Below are 16,818 nucleotides of genomic sequence, written 5' to 3' on the forward strand. Positions count from 1 at the left end.
GGAAGTGGGTTGAGAAGGAGCCTTTGCCAGTTCTCAGATGTGTCTTTTCCTTTACACAGACTGATTCCAAAGGTCAAGGGAAAGTGTTGACCAACTTGACACTTCGTGCTGCAGCGGGCAAGAGTTTGGATGCGCGCTCTGTTGCAGTGGAGCACGGCAAAGGTAATTTCAGAGGGACTAAATGGTTACCTTTGTAAAGTGGGGTGACATGGCTGGGGAGAAAGCAGAGTGAAATAAACCCTCAGAGTAATGACCAACCTGTTATCCTTTGTTAGGGGTCTTGCCAGCAGCAGGAGAAGAGCAGAAGGAAGACAGTGACTCCCCCTGGGATTCTGAGGTACCTGCTCTGGAGGAGGCAGTGAGGTCCCGCTGGATCCATGGCGTCTGGGCTCCTTTCCCTTTGCTACTGCTTTTGCCACGCGCTTGCACCTTGGGCCTGGACATGCCAGTGCTGCAGACAAAGTGTTCAGTTAGTGCAGGGACAAAGTGAGGTCAAGCTAATGTCCTGGGTCTCCTTGCAGCTGACCTCCCAGCTGGATTTCTAGAAAAAAGCAATAAAGCTTCTTGCTGCTTGCAGTCCTCTGAAATCCTCCAAGACTGGTACAGTGACGATTGCGTTTTCCACCTCATAGCCTGCTTCCCTGGATCCTTTATTGTCAAATAACCTACTGTCTAGAGATGTATTTCTCCTGCCTAGGTTCTCTCTGCATTGGGCAGGAGTACTTCATCCCTTTTGGAAAGCCCTGCTCAAGAGAGATGCCGAACGTGCTGGCTGTGTTTGCCTTGTTTGTTGCTTCTGCCACCTGATCCCGCTTGTTAGGCCTGTTGGCTGAAGCTGAGGTGCTGTGTGTGGAAGTGGGTTGAGAAGGAGCCTTTGCCAGTTCTCAGACATGTCTTTTCCATTACACAGACTGATTCTGAAGGTCCAGCAGAAAGTGTGCTGCTTCCTGCTGCAGTGGGCAAGAGTTTGGATGCGCGCTCTGTTGCAGTGGAGCACGGCAAAGGTAATTTCAGAGGGACTAAATGGTTACCTTTGTCAATTTCTCTCTTTGTAAAGTGGGGTGACATGGCTGGGGAGAAAGCAGAGTGAAATAAGCCCTCAGAGTAATGACATGCCTCTTACCTCTTTTGTTAGGGGTCTTGCCAGCAGCAGTAGAAGAGCAGAAGGATAACAATGACTTTTCCTGGGGAGATGATGACATTTCCTGGCTTTTGGAGGTAGCTGTTCTGGAGGGGGCAATGAGTTTCTTCTGGATCCATGGCATGTCGGCTCCTTACCCTTTGCTGCTGCTTTTACCACACGCTTGTACCTTGGACCTGGACATGTCAGTGCTGCAGACTAACAGTTCAGTTAGTGCTAGGACAGAGTGAGGTCAAGCTAATGTCCTTGCAGCTGACCTCCCAGCTGGATTTCTAGAACAAAGCAGTAAAGCTTCTTGCTGCTTGCAGTCCTCTGAAATCCTACAAGACTGGCATTGTGGGGATGGTGTTTTCCACCCCCCAGCCTTCTTCCCTGGATCCATTAATGTCAAATGGTTCCCTTATGACCTACAGTCTGGAGATGTATTTCTCCTGCCTAGGTTCCCTCTGCATTGGGCAGGAGTACTTCATCCCCTTTGGAAAGCCCTGCTCAAGAGAGATGCCGAACGTGCTGGCTGTGTTTGCCTTATTTAATGCTTCCGTCACCTGATCGTGCTCATTAGGCCTTTTGGCTAAAGCAGAAGTGTTGTGCGTGGAAGTGGGTTGAGAAGGAGCCTTTGCCAGTTCTCAGATGTGTCTTTTCCATTACACAGACTGATTCCAAAGGTCAAGGGAAAGTGTCGACCAACTTGACACTTCCTGCTGCAGTGGACAAGAGTCTGGATGCGCGCTCTGTTGCAGTGGAGCACGGCAAAGGTAATTTCAGAGGGACTAAATGGTTACCTTTGTAAAGTTCTCTGGGGCGACATGGCTGGGGAGAAAGCAGAGTGAAATAAGCCGTCAGAGTAATGACCTACCTGTTATCTTTTGTTAGGCGTCTTGCCAGCAGCAGGAGAAGAGCAGAAGGAAGACAATGACTCCCCCTGGGATTCTGAGGTACCTACTCTGGAGGAGGCAGTGAGGTCCCGCTGGATCAATGGCTTCTTGGCTCCTTTCCTTTGCTGCTGCTTTTGCCACTCACTTGCACCTTGGACCTGGACATGCCAGTGCTGCAGACAAAGTGTTCAGTTAGTGCAGGGACAAAGTGAGGTCAGACCAATGTCCTGGGTCTCCTTGCAGCTGACCTCCCAGCTGGATTTCTAGAGCAAAGCAGTAAAGCTTCTTGCTGCTTGCAGTCCTCTGAAATCCTCCAAGACTGGCACTGTGAGGATTGCTGTTTTCCACCTCATAGCCTGCTTCCCTGGATCCATTATTGTCAAATAACCTACTGTCTAGAGATGTATTTCTCCTGCCTAGGTTCTCTCTGGATTGGGCAGGAGTACTTCATCCCCTTTGGAAAGCCCTGCTCAAGAGAGATGCCGAACGTGCTGGCTGTGTTTGCCTTGTTTGTTGCTTCTGCCACCTGATCCCGCTTGTTAGGCCTGTTGGCTGAAGCTGAGGTGCTGTGTGTGGAAGTGGGTTGAGAAGGAGCCTTTGCCAGTTCTCAGACATGTCTTTTCCATTACACAGACTGATTCTGAAGGTCCAGCAGAAAGTGTGCTGTTTCCTGCTGCAGTGGGCAAGAGTTTGGATGCGCGCTCTGTTGCAGTGGAGCACGGCAAAGGTAATTTCAGAGGGACTAAATGGTTACCTTTGTCAATTTCTCTCTTTGTAAAGTGGGGTGACATGGCTGGGGAGAAAGCAGAGTGAAATAAGCCCTCAGAGTAATGACATGCCTCTTACCTCTTTTGTTAGGGGTCTTGCCAGCAGCAGCAGAAGAGCAGAAGGATAACAATGACTTTTCCTGGGGAGATGATGACTTTTCCTGGCTTTTGGAGGTAGCTGTTCTGGAGGGGGCAATGAGTTTCTTCTAGATCCATGGCGTCTGGGCTCCTTTCCCTTTACTGCTGCTTTTACCACACGCTTGTACCTTGGACATGGACATGCCAGTACTGCAGACAAACGGCTCAGTTAGTGCAGGGACAAAGTGAGGTCAAGCTAATGTCCTTGCAGCTGACCTCCCAGCTGGATTTCTAGAGCAAAGCAGTAAAGCTTCTTGCTGCTTGCAGTCCTCTGAAATCCTACAAGACTGGCATTGTGAGGATTGTGTTTTCTACCCCCCAGCCTTCTTCCCTGGATCCATTAATGTGAAATGGTTCCCTTATGACCTACAGTCTGGAGATGTATTTCTCCTGCCTAGGTTCTCTCTGCATTGGGCAGGAGTACTTCCTACCCTTTGGAAAGCCCTGCTCGAGAGAGATGCCGAACGTGCTGGCTGTGTTTGCATCTTTTGCTGCTTCCGTCACCTGATGGTGATCATTAGGCCTTTTAGCTAAAGCAGAAGTGTTGTGCGTGGAAGTGGGTTGAGAAGGAGCCTTTGCCAGTTCTCAGATGTGTCTTTTCCTTTACACAGACTGATTCCAAAGGTCAAGGGAAAGTGTTGACCAACTTGACACTTCGTGCTGCAGCGGGCAAGAGTTTGGATGCGCGCTCTGTTGCAGTGGAGCACGGCAAAGGTAATTTCAGAGGGACTAAATGGTTACCTTTGTAAAGTGGGGTGACATGGCTGGGGAGAAAGCAGAGTGAAATAAACCCTCAGAGTAATGACCAACCTGTTATCCTTTGTTAGGGGTCTTGCCAGCAGCAGGAGAAGAGCAGAAGGAAGACAGTGACTCCCCCTGGGATTCTGAGGTACCTGCTCTGGAGGAGGCAGTGAGGTCCCGCTGGATCCATGGCGTCTGGGCTCCTTTCCCTTTGCTACTGCTTTTGCCACGCGCTTGCACCTTGGGCCTGGACATGCCAGTGCTGCAGACAAAGTGTTCAGTTAGTGCAGGGACAAAGTGAGGTCAAGCTAATGTCCTGGGTCTCCTTGCAGCTGACCTCCCAGCTGGATTTCTAGAAAAAAGCAATAAAGCTTCTTGCTGCTTGCAGTCCTCTGAAATCCTCCAAGACTGGTACAGTGACGATTGCGTTTTCCACCTCATAGCCTGCTTCCCTGGATCCTTTATTGTCAAATAACCTACTGTCTAGAGATGTATTTCTCCTGCCTAGGTTCTCTCTGGATTGGGCAGGAGTACTTCATCCCTTTTGGAAAGCCCTGCTCAAGAGAGATGCCGAACGTGCTGGCTGTGTTTGCCTTGTTTGTTGCTTCTGCCACCTGATCCCGCTTGTTAGGCCTGTTGGCTGAAGCTGAGGTGCTGTGTGTGGAAGTGGGTTGAGAAGGAGCCTTTGCCAGTTCTCAGACATGTCTTTTCCATTACACAGACTGATTCTGAAGGTCCAGCAGAAAGTGTGCTGCTTCCTGCTGCAGTGGGCAAGAGTTTGGATGCGCGCTCTGTTGCAGTGGAGCACGGCAAAGGTAATTTCAGAGGGACTAAATGGTTACCTTTGTCAATTTCTCTCTTTGTAAAGTGGGGTGACATGGCTGGGGAGAAAGCAGAGTGAAATAAGCCCTCAGAGTAATGACATGCCTCTTACCTCTTTTGTTAGGGGTCTTGCCAGCAGCAGTAGAAGAGCAGAAGGATAACAATGACTTTTCCTGGGGAGATGATGACATTTCCTGGCTTTTGGAGGTAGCTGTTCTGGAGGGGGCAATGAGTTTCTTCTGGATCCATGGCATGTCGGCTCCTTACCCTTTGCTGCTGCTTTTACCACACGCTTGTACCTTGGACCTGGACATGTCAGTGCTGCAGACTAACAGTTCAGTTAGTGCTAGGACAGAGTGAGGTCAAGCTAATGTCCTTGCAGCTGACCTCCCAGCTGGATTTCTAGAACAAAGCAGTAAAGCTTCTTGCTGCTTGCAGTCCTCTGAAATCCTACAAGACTGGCATTGTGGGGATGGTGTTTTCCACCCCCCAGCCTTCTTCCCTGGATCCATTAATGTCAAATGGTTCCCTTATGACCTACAGTCTGGAGATGTATTTCTCCTGCCTAGGTTCCCTCTGCATTGGGCAGGAGTACTTCATCCCCTTTGGAAAGCCCTGCTCAAGAGAGATGCCGAACGTGCTGGCTGTGTTTGCCTTATTTAATGCTTCCGTCACCTGATCGTGCTCATTAGGCCTTTTGGCTAAAGCAGAAGTGTTGTGCGTGGAAGTGGGTTGAGAAGGAGCCTTTGCCAGTTCTCAGATGTGTCTTTTCCATTACACAGACTGATTCCAAAGGTCAAGGGAAAGTGTCGACCAACTTGACACTTCCTGCTGCAGTGGACAAGAGTCTGGATGCGCGCTCTGTTGCAGTGGAGCACGGCAAAGGTAATTTCAGAGGGACTAAATGGTTACCTTTGTAAAGTTCTCTGGGGTGACATGGCTGGGGAGAAAGCAGAGTGAAATAAGTCGTCAGAGTAATGACCAACATGTTATCTTTTGTTAGGGGTCTTGCCAGCAGCAACAGAAGAGCAGAAGGAAGACAATGACTCCCCCTGGGATTCTGAGGTACCTGCTCTGGAGGAGGCAGTGAGGTCCCGCTGGATCCATGGCGTCTGGGCTCCTTTCCCTTTGCTGCTGCTTTTGCCACACGCTTGCACCTTGGGCCTCAACATGCCAGTGCTGCAGACAAAGTGTTCAGTTAGTGCTGGGACAAAGTGAGATCAAGCTAATGTCCTGGGTCTCGTTGCAGCTGACCTCCCAGCTGGATTTCTAGAATAAAGCAGTAAAGTTTCTTGCTGCTTGCAGTCCTCTGAAATCCTCCAAGACTGGCACTGTGAGGATTGCTGTTTTCCACCTCATAGCTTGCTTCCCTGGATCCATTATTGTCAAATAACCTACTTTCTTGAGATGTATTTCTCCTGCCTAGGTTCTCTCTGCATTTGGCAGGAGTACTTCATCCCCTTTGGAAAGCCCTGCTCAAGAGAGATGCCGAACGTGCTGGCTGTGTTTGCCTTATTTGTTGCTTCCGCCACCTGATCCCGCTTGTTAGGCCTGTTGGGTGAAGCTGAAGTGCTGTGTGTGGAAGTGGGTTGAGAAGGAGCCTTTGCCAGTTCTCAGACGTGTCTTTTCCATTACACAGACTGATTCTGAAGGTCCAGCAGAAAGTGTGCTGCTTCCTGCTGCAGTGGGCAAGAGTTTGGATGCGCGCTCTGTTGCAGTGGAGCACGGCAAAGGTAATTTCAGAGGGACTAAATGGTTACCTTTGTAAAGTTCCCTGGGGTGACATGGCTGGGGAGAAAGCAGAGTGAAATAAGCCCTCAGAGTAATGACATGCCTCTTACCTCTTTTGTTAGGGGTCTTGCCAGCAGCAGTAGAAGAGCAGAAGGATAACAATGACTTTTCCTGGGGAGATGATGACATTTCCTGGCTTTTGGAGGTAGCTGTTCTGGAGGGGGCAATGAGTTTCTTCTGGATCCATGGCATGTCGGCTCCTTACCCTTTGCTGCTGCTTTTACCACACGCTTGTACCTTGGACCTGGACATGTCAGTGCTGCAGACTAACAGTTCAGTTAGTGCTAGGACAGAGTGAGGTCAAGCTAATGTCCTTGCAGCTGACCTCCCAGCTGGATTTCTAGAACAAAGCAGTAAAGCTTCTTGCTGCTTGCAGTCCTCTGAAATCCTACAAGACTGGCATTGTGGGGATGGTGTTTTCCACCCCCCAGCCTTCTTCCCTGGATCCATTAATGTCAAATGGTTCCCTTATGACCTACAGTCTGGAGATGTATTTCTCCTGCCTAGGTTCCCTCTGCATTGGGCAGGAGTACTTCATCCCCTTTGGAAAGCCCTGCTCAAGAGAGATGCCGAACGTGCTGGCTGTGTTTGCCTTATTTAATGCTTCCGTCACCTGATCGTGCTCATTAGGCCTTTTGGCTAAAGCAGAAGTGTTGTGCGTGGAAGTGGGTTGAGAAGGAGCCTTTGCCAGTTCTCAGATGTGTCTTTTCCATTACACAGACTGATTCCAAAGGTCAAGGGAAAGTGTCGACCAACTTGACACTTCCTGCTGCAGTGGACAAGAGTCTGGATGCGCGCTCTGTTGCAGTGGAGCACGGCAAAGGTAATTTCAGAGGGACTAAATGGTTACCTTTGTAAAGTTCTCTGGGGTGACATGGCTGGGGAGAAAGCAGAGTGAAATAAGTCGTCAGAGTAATGACCAACATGTTATCTTTTGTTAGGGGTCTTGCCAGCAGCAACAGAAGAGCAGAAGGAAGACAATGACTCCCCCTGGGATTCTGAGGTACCTGCTCTGGAGGAGGCAGTGAGGTCCCGCTGGATCCATGGCGTCTGGGCTCCTTTCCCTTTGCTGCTGCTTTTGCCACACGCTTGCACCTTGGGCCTCAACATGCCAGTGCTGCAGACAAAGTGTTCAGTTAGTGCTGGGACAAAGTGAGATCAAGCTAATGTCCTGGGTCTCGTTGCAGCTGACCTCCCAGCTGGATTTCTAGAATAAAGCAGTAAAGTTTCTTGCTGCTTGCAGTCCTCTGAAATCCTCCAAGACTGGCACTGTGAGGATTGCTGTTTTCCACCTCATAGCTTGCTTCCCTGGATCCATTATTGTCAAATAACCTACTTTCTTGAGATGTATTTCTCCTGCCTAGGTTCTCTCTGCATTTGGCAGGAGTACTTCATCCCCTTTGGAAAGCCCTGCTCAAGAGAGATGCCGAACGTGCTGGCTGTGTTTGCCTTATTTGTTGCTTCCGCCACCTGATCCCGCTTGTTAGGCCTGTTGGGTGAAGCTGAAGTGCTGTGTGTGGAAGTGGGTTGAGAAGGAGCCTTTGCCAGTTCTCAGACGTGTCTTTTCCATTACACAGACTGATTCTGAAGGTCCAGCAGAAAGTGTGCTGCTTCCTGCTGCAGTGGGCAAGAGTTTGGATGCGCGCTCTGTTGCAGTGGAGCACGGCAAAGGTAATTTCAGAGGGACTAAATGGTTACCTTTGTGAATTTCTCTGGGGTGACATGGCTGGGGAGAAAGCAGAGTGAAATAAGCCCTCAGAGTAATGACATACCTTTTACATATTTTGTTAGGCGTCTTGCCAGCAGCAGCAGAAGAGCAGAAGGATAACAATGACTTTTCCTGGGGAGATGATGACATTTCCTGGCTTTTGGAGGTAGCTGTTCTGGAGGGGGCAATGAGTTTCTTCTGGATCCATGGCATCTGGGCTCCTTTCCGTTTGCTGCTGCTTTTGCCACACGCTTGCACCTTGGGCCTGGACATGCCAGTGCTGCAGACAAAGTGTTCAGTTAGTGCAGGGACAAAGTGAGGTCAAACTAATGTCCTTGCAGCTGACCTCCCAGCTGGATTTCTAGAGCAAAGCAGTAAAGCTTCTTGCTGCTTGCAGTCCTCTGAAATCCTCCAAGACTGGCATTGTGAGGATTGCTGTTTTCCACCTCATAGCCTACTTCCCTGGATCCATTAATGTCAAATAACCTACTGTCTGGAGATGTATTTCTCCTGCCTAGGTTCCCTCTGCATTGGGCAGGAGTACTTCATCCCCTTTGGAAAGCCCTGCTCAAGAGAGATGCCGAACGTGCTGGCTGTGTTTGCATCTTTTGTTGCTTCTGTCACCCGATCGTGCTCATTAGGCCTTTTAGCTAAAGCTGAAGTGCTGTACGTGGAAGTAGGTTGAGAAGGAGCCTTTGCCAGTTCTCAGATGTGTCTTTTCCTTTACACAGACTGATTCCAAAGGTCAAGGGAAAGTGTCGACCAACTTGACACTTCCTGCTGCTGTGGGCAAGAGTTTGGATGCGCGCTCTGTTGCAGTGGAGCACGGCAAAGGTAATTTCAGAGGGACTAAATGGTTACCTTTGTAAAGTTCCCTGGGGTGACATGGCTGGGGAGAAAGCAGAGTGAAATAAGTCCTCAGAGTAATGACATGCCTCTTACCTCTTTTTTTAGGGGCCTTGCCAGCAGCCGCAGAAGAGCAGAAGGATAACAATGACTTTTCCTGGGGAGAAGAAGACATTTCCTGGCTTTTGGAGGTAACTCTTTTGGAGGGGGCAGTGAGTTTCTTCTGGATCCATGGCGTCTGGGCTCCTTTCCGTTTGCTGCTGCTTTTGCCACACGCTTGCACCTTGATCCTGGACATGCCAGTGCTGCAGACAAAGTGTTCAGTTAGTGCAGGGACAAAGTGAGGTCAAGCTAATGTCCTTGCTGCTTACCTCCCAGCTGGATTTCTAGAGCAAAGCAGTAAAGCTTCTTGCTGCTTGCAGTCCTCTGAAATCCTCCAAGACTGGCATTGTGAGGATTGTGTTTTCCACCCCCCAGCCTGCTTCCCTGGATCCATTAATGTGAAATGGTTCCCTTATGAAATACGTTCTAGAGATGTATTTCTCCTGCCTAGGTTCCCTCTGCATTGGGCAGGAGTACTTCATCCCCTTTGGAAAGCCCTGCTCAAGAGAGATGCCGAACGTGCTGGCTATGTTTGCATCTTTTGCTGCTTCCTTCACCTGAACGTGCTCATTAGGCCTTTTGGCTAAAGCAGAAGTGCTGTGCGTGGAAGTGGGTTGAGAAGGAGCCTTTGCCAGTTCTCAGACGTGTCTTTTCTATTACACAGACTGATTCCAAAGGTCAAGGGAAAGTGTCGACCAACTTGACACTTCCTGCTGCAGTGGGCAAGAGTTTGGATGCGCGCTCTGTTGCAGTGGAGCACGGCAAAGGTAATTTCAGAGGGACTAAATGGTTACCTTTGTAAAGTTCTCTCTTTGTAAAGTGGGGTGACATGGCTGGGGAGAAAGCAGAGTGAAATAAGCCCTCAGAGTAATGACATACCTTTTACGTCTTTTGTTAGGGGTCTTGCCAGCAGCAGCAGAAGAGCAGAAGGATAACAATGACTTTTCCTGGGGAGATGAAGACATTTCCTGGCTTTTGGAGGTAGCTGTTCTGGAGGGGGCAATGAGTTTCTTCTGGATCCATGGCGTCTGGGCTCCTTTCCCTTTGCTGCTGCTTTTACCACACGCTTGCACCTTGGACATGGACATGCCAGTGCTGCAGACAAAGTGTTCAGTTAGTGCAGGGACAAAGTGAGGTCAAGCTAATGTCCTTGCAGCTGACCTCCCAGCTGGATTTCTAGAGCAAAGCAGTAAAGCTTCTTGCTGCTTGCAGTCCTCTGAAATCCTACAAGACTGGAGTTGTGGGGATTGTGTTTTCCACCCCTCATACCCTGCTTCCTTGGATCCATTAATGTCAAATGGTTCCCTTATGACCTACAGTCTGGAGATGTATTTCTCCTGCCTGGGTTCTCTCTGCATTGGGCAGGAGTACTTCATCCCCTTTGGAAAGCCCTGCTCAAGAGAGATGCCGAACGTGCTGGCTATGTTTGCATCTTTTGCTGCTTCCGTCACCTGATGGTGATCATTAGGCCTTTTGGCTAAAGCAGAAGTGTTGTGCGTGGAAGTGGGTTGAGAAGGAGCCTTTGCCAGTTCTCAGATGTGTCTTTTCCATTACACAGACTGATTCCAAAGGTCAAGGGAAAGTGTCGACCAACTTGACACTTCCTGCTGCAGTGGGCAAGAGTCTGGATGCGCGCTCTGTTGCAGTGGAGCACGGCAAAGGTAATTTCAGAGGGACTAAATGGTTACCTTTGTAAAGTGGGGTGACATGGCTGGGGAGAAAGCAGAGTGAAATAAACCCTCAGAGTAATGACCAAGCTGTTATCCTTTGTTAGGGGTCTTGCCAGCAGCAGAAGAAGAGCAGAAGGAAGACAATGACTCCCCCTGGGATTCTGAGGTACCTGCTCTGGAGGAGGCAGTGAGGTCCCGCTGGATCCATGGCGTCTGGGCTCCTTTCCCTTTGCTGCTGCTTTTGCCACACGCTTGCACCTTGGACCTGGACATGCCAGTGCTGCAGACAAAGTGTTCAGTTAGTGCTGGGACAAAGTGAGATCAAGCTAATGTCCTTGCAGCTGACCTCCCAGCTGGATTTCTAGAAAAAAGTAGTAAAGCTTCTTGCTGCTTGCAGTCCTCTGAAATCCTCCAAGACTGGCACTGTGAGGATTGCTGTTTTCCACCTCATAGCCTGCTTCCCTGGATCCATTTATGTCAAATAACCTACTGTCTAGAGATGTATTTCTCCTGCCTAGGTTCTCTCTGGATTGGGCAGGAGTACTTCATCCCCTTTGGAAAGCCCTGCTCAAGAGAGATGCCGAACGTGCTGGCTGTGTTTGCCTTGTTTGTTGCTTCTGCCACCTGATCCCGCTTGTTAGGCCTGTTGGGTGAAGCTGAAGTGCTGTGTGTGGAAATGGGTTGAGAAGGAGCCTTTGCCAGTTCTCATATGTGTCTTTTCCATTACACAGACTGATTCTGAAGGTCCAGCAGAAAGTGTGCTGCTTCCTGCTGCTGTGGGCAAAAGTTTGGATGCGCGCTCTGTTGCAGTGGAGCACGGCAAAGGTAATTTCAGAGGGTCTAAATGGTTACCTTTGTCAGTTTCTCTGGGGTGACATGGCTGAGGAGAAGGAGAGTGAAATAAGGACTCAGAGTAACAACCCACTTTTTCCCTTTTTTCTAGGTATCGTGCCACCAGCCGGAGCAGAGCAGAAGGAATATTTTGACCCTTCTTCTAAGAATAAGGTACTTAGCTCTGTTCCAGATGAATTGCATTGCCTTTGGCTGAAGTCAGATGTAGTGTGATGCTGCAGTCTTGACGAGCATTCGTTTCTCCACTGTGTCTCTGTTTTCTTGCTCATTTAGGTTCCTACACTAGAGGCAGGAGATCTTCAGCTAAGATCTGATTCTTCAAGTCAAACAGATTCTCAACTGGACAAACAGGTGACTCTAATAGAGGGAGAAGCAGATATCCCTAAATAGAGCCTGTCAGTGTAAGCAGAGGTGTTCTGAGTACAGAATTCATTTTGAAAAACTGCTGAGAGGAGGTGATTGAGTCTGGACCTGTGCTATACTTCGGACCTCATTTTGTTTGCATTCTGAAGCAGAAGGGCTGGAATAAGCCTTGCTCCAAGTCCCATCCAGCTTCACTTTGAACACTTCCACAACCAGGTCCAGTGTCCCACCACAGTCCTTGCAAACAATTTATCCCTTATGTCCCATCTAAATCTACCCTCTTTTCATTTTAAATGATTGCCTCTTCTTCTGTTGCTACAGGCCTTGGTAAAAATATCTCTCCCTCTGTTTACACGAAAGACAGCAGTAAGTTCTGCCCCGAGCCTGCTTTTCTCAGGCTGAAAAATCCCAAGTCTCTCAGACTTTTTCATGGGAGAGCTGTTCCAGCCCTCCAAACATCTTTGTGGCATTCCTTCATCCATGTCTTGCTTGTGCTGGGGGCCGCGGAGCTGGACGCAGGACTCCAAGGGGAGTCTCATGAGATCGGAGTAGAAAGGGAGAATTGCCTCCCTCGACCTGCTGGCCAACCTGATGACCAATCTAATTATATAATCCCATCAGTAAAAGCATCTCTTGTGTTGTCATGTTCTTACCGATTTCTCCATGCTCATGGAACACTATTTCTTTAGCCATTAGTCAGGCAGCTGCTGGAGAAGCCTGATGAAGTTCTCAAAAAGAACTCCCTGGCAGAACCTTCACTTGGAGCTATGAAGACCCACAGCAAGGACCTGAAGGAAGAGAAACCGCTGATGCAGGAGAAACTGGAGAGGTCTGAAGCTAAGGTATGGGAAAGCCTGTCTCTTGGCAGGGCTCAAGGCCTTCTTTGTAGCGCACTAGAGCAGGGAAGTGATTCTTCCTTGAGAAGAACACAAGGTGGTTCAGTGTGCAGCTAGCTGTGCTGGGAAGGAACAGCACTGCTGCCTTTGGTGTCTGCCTGTTGGCACGACTTGAAGTGACAGTGGAGGGCTGCACTAAGATGGTGCAGGGACCGAAAAATTATATGCGGAAGATTTACTCGAGGAGGATAAAAGAATTTTTGCTCAGGGAAGTTTTGGCTGCTAGGAAAGGCCCAGCATGGGGGGAGATTATTTCCCATGAAAAGCACTGTCTGTATTTCTCTGCCTGTCTGTTTAAGAAGCTAACTCCACTGTTGCAAGAAGAGGTAACACATTCTCACAGACATGCTGTGGGGCCCCTGCCAGGGGAGAGAAGAAGTCCATAGAAGGACAGGGAGAGAACACAGCCTTGAAGTTGTTGTCGTGGGGTAAAAAAGTGTTTTGCCCTGGAGTTAGAAAAGTGGTAACCCCCGAGGGGGTGGTGTTCTTGGTGTAGGGCCCAATCAGAAGCTACATTTTGCTCCTTTGAAATCAACATATTATAACAGACCGGAAAAGAAGGGAGATGATGTAGCTGGAAAAGAAGTAGCCATAATCTTTCCCTTTTGTGCCTCCGGTTCTCCATCCTGCCACAGGGGGGAGGGAGAGTGGCGAGCCAGTGAGCAGCACTGTGGCTTGGAGAGTCTCAATGGGAGCACTAAACTGGGGAGTACCATTCCTAAACCACGACACCACCAACGCACTACAACTTGTGTTTGGAGTCCTTGAGAAAGGAGAGAAATGTTGTGGCAGCCCATAGGAAATGCTCTAAGAAATCAGCGTAGGCATAGGAGAGGGCCCAGTATAAAAGAGGAAGAAGTAACACAGGTTTTGAGAGTTTTCATCAGTGTCAAAGCAGCCCACTTGTTTTGAACAAACGTAAGCCGTCTACTGAGGATTCTTGTTGGGGTTTGGCATCTGCAGGAACCAAAAGAGCATCATATCCAGAAGGAATGTTTTGCTGCGTCATTGAAGAGTGCCCCAAAGGAGAAGGAAATAACAACTTCCAGGAACCTGCAAGGCCTTCCTCCTTCATGCAACGTGTCTTTACCTGCAGCTATCGGCCAGCTGCGAGAACGCATTCACTGGTAAGACAGTGGAGCAAAGCTTCACTTTTTGTGATTGTGTAAAAACAACGGGACTTACTTGTATCCCAGTGAGATACTACTACATGATTTTCAAAGATGCTTTTATTTTAGATGAGGTTCTTTCACACTGTTCCTTTGGGATTTGTGCTCTTGTGGACTTCTGTCATAAGGCCTGTACTTCTTTTTCAGTCTCGAAGTTGAGTACGCCAGGCTGGAAGCCACAGTCCAGCAACAAGCCCAAACCATTGCAATAATTGAGAAGTTCAGGCAAGCCCAAAAGGTACTCGGGGCCTTCCCTTTCATGACCCACGGAGCCTAGTTCCACATTCAGGCGGGGAAATTTTACGATGAGCTTTCCCTAGAGAGAGTCTAGGAGAGATCAGTTCCTCTTTCTACTGACTGTAGACTGCCCTGAAAGTCCTGTCTGTTCCTCAGCTTTCTGGCATTTTGAGTTGTGCCGTGAGACTAAACCAAATCCTACTTATTGCTGTCTGTGTTAGGGGTTGACAGTAATGCACTTAAGTATTAGTGCATTACCAGGTTTCAGTGTTTTCTGCTTTAGACCAGTCGGGAGGTTGAGGCCTCAGACAGCACTTCAGACAGTCCTACAGTAGAGGGATTTGGTACCTTTGCTTGTGGGCTTTCCATGGGCTCTGGTGATGCTGAGCACTTCTTCCTGGAGGAATGGCATGAAGCTGTGTCAGGGGAGGTTTACTTCAGATGTTAGGAAAAGGTTCTTTCCCCAGAGGGCAGTTGGACCTTTTCTCCATGCAGGAGACTTTCTTGGCACATAACTGCTCCAGCCACCTTCCACGTTTTACAGAGCACAGGGGGCAGTTGCAAGGGAATATTTTCTATTCTTGCTATCCTGTCCACCCTCACAGCTGCTGCCAACTCTTTCTCTCCCACAGACATGCAAGTGTTCCATCATTCACAGAGGAGGAAGGCCCAAGCTGCCATAAGAAAGACAGCCATCTCTCTGTGTCAGTAACTGTGGTTTAAACATGCTTCAAAATGGCTTTTTGTAGTCTCTTTGTTGGCTCGTGCTTTCTTCTTCCCAAGACCCCCCACGACAAGTGTTATCCCCTGCAGGAATGTCCTGAGAAGATATCCTGAGGTGTTCTCATTGGCCCCTTTTAACCCCTTCCTATTGGTCGTTAACCTCTTCCTGCGACCTGTAATTGGTTACCCTGTGAATCTTCCTAACCCTATAAATGTAACATCCCCAACAATAACTCTCTCTTGCCTCCTCTCCACGCTGGTGTGCTGTCTCTGTGCCTGCCATGGGACCACTTGAGTGGGGGGAGGGGAGAGCACCTCTCCTCTCCAGGCTCAGGACCTGAAGAAACCCCTGGCGCTGGAGTCCCCCCCCCATCCACATTAAACCATTGGAAATGGTTCCTCAGATGGAAATGGAACTAGAACTGATGCGCCCCTCACCATGGGGGGAAAGGGATCCAGATCTCTCCAGTGTAATTAACCCAGCAGTCCTTGGGCCATTTCAAGTTTTACTTTTCAAAGCATACACAGGGTTCTTTACTATCTCGAGATACTGTAAAGAGAAGAGGCCACACACTTTTCCTCAAGACTACTTTTACTGATAATTTTAGGGGAAAAAATAAGACAACTTGGCATCCAAAGGGTGTCATATTATCAAAACAAAGCATATGCCTTTGCTTTTATCTGCTCTAGTCCTCATGGCCACCCCCCTAGCTGGGACTTGAGGCCCACTGGCCATTCTGGGGTTCCAGGGTGAGGGGCAGTGTTCTCACTGTCCCTGCCAACATGAGGCTGGGTTAGGGGCTGCAGGAGCTGTGGTGTGTTGAAGCATTCCTGGGCTGCCTTTGACTGACAGCTGCTCCGGGGGCTCCAGGGGCCTGCCATGAGGGATACGTCACTGCCATGAGGGATACGTCACTGCCATGAGGGATACGTCGCTGCCATGAGGGATACGTTGCTGCCATGAGGGATACGACGCCATCTCACCTCCGTGAGGTTCGACCCATTCCTTCCCCTCCACACACACACACACACACACACACTCACCCCTCCGAGGTGGTTCCAACCCAACAATATTTTTACTGATCCAGTGTCTCACACCTCCCAGAGCAAATCACCGGGAATAACCTGTATTTGACATCGGTTCACTTTCAGTGTGGTCACCACTCTGGAGGGTGCAGCTGGGGGAGCAAATGGTAAGGAAAGGATAGGGAGTGTGTAGGACAAGGGGAATTTCAGAAGAAACATATATTAAAAAAGAATTTTCTGCTAGTATGATTGAAATATTAGCAGTCTAATCCAAGCATCAATAATAGTCCAGATCTAATAATTATGGAAGAAAGAGAAAGAATATTTCAATGCAGTAAAAGCTTCAATAGTAATATAATAATGAAAAGGATGCGGTTACAATTATTTTCACCCTGTTTAGCTTCTAGATCCTTTCTGCCTCACTCTTTCCATGCTCCTCCTAAGGTTGATGGTTTCATTTTGGGGATTCCTGTTGAAGGGGAGTTTTGGCCCATTGCCAGCATCTGGACTTATTTGCTGGAGGAGTACAATGTTCTTGATGGTGTTTTCCTCTCCCTCATTTTAGGACCCACATGGGGTCCCATTTACATATTTGCTAACACATTTTTACACCTTATTCTTTTTCATTGCTCTGCAGCTCCACATTACACTTGAATTTATGATATATGGTGCATTTTATATGTGTTAGAAATACTTGTTCTTTTTTCTCTCTATTGCCCCTAAAGCCAGTTTTGGCTAGCACCTGCTTGTTCACCTTATGCAGCTTGTAGAGATCCAGGAAAGCTCAGCTGGAGCAAGCCTTCCCCTGAGGCCTACAAAGCTCAGTACAAAGCCTGTGGCTTCTTAGTGACAATGGCAATACTATAGTACAGGTTTGCGTTGTAATAACTGGTAGTCTGCAGTCCATTCCCCCTGTGCAACATCCAGTCACTAATCAGGGATGTTTGAAGG

The 16,818-nt window shown here is 48.8% G+C and overlaps 1 protein-coding gene across 1 annotated transcript in view; it reads left to right on the forward strand.

Annotated features, from left to right (window-relative positions):
• LOC127467217 (uncharacterized) overlaps positions 1-16,818 on the forward strand; it is a 136,524-nt gene that overhangs the window by 46,637 nt on the left and 73,069 nt on the right. The window contains exon 8 of the mRNA XM_051778914.1: positions 2,875-2,957. Coding sequence (XP_051634874.1) covers positions 2,875-2,957 — 83 coding nt within the window. The remainder of the gene's footprint in view (positions 1-2,874; positions 2,958-16,818) is intronic.

The sequence above is a fragment of the Manacus candei genome, unplaced genomic scaffold (genome assembly GCF_025592945.1).
Source record: "Manacus candei isolate 608988 ecotype Guabito, Panama unplaced genomic scaffold, ASM2559294v1 h1tg000014l, whole genome shotgun sequence".
Classification (NCBI taxonomy): domain Eukaryota; kingdom Metazoa; phylum Chordata; class Aves; order Passeriformes; family Pipridae; genus Manacus; species Manacus candei.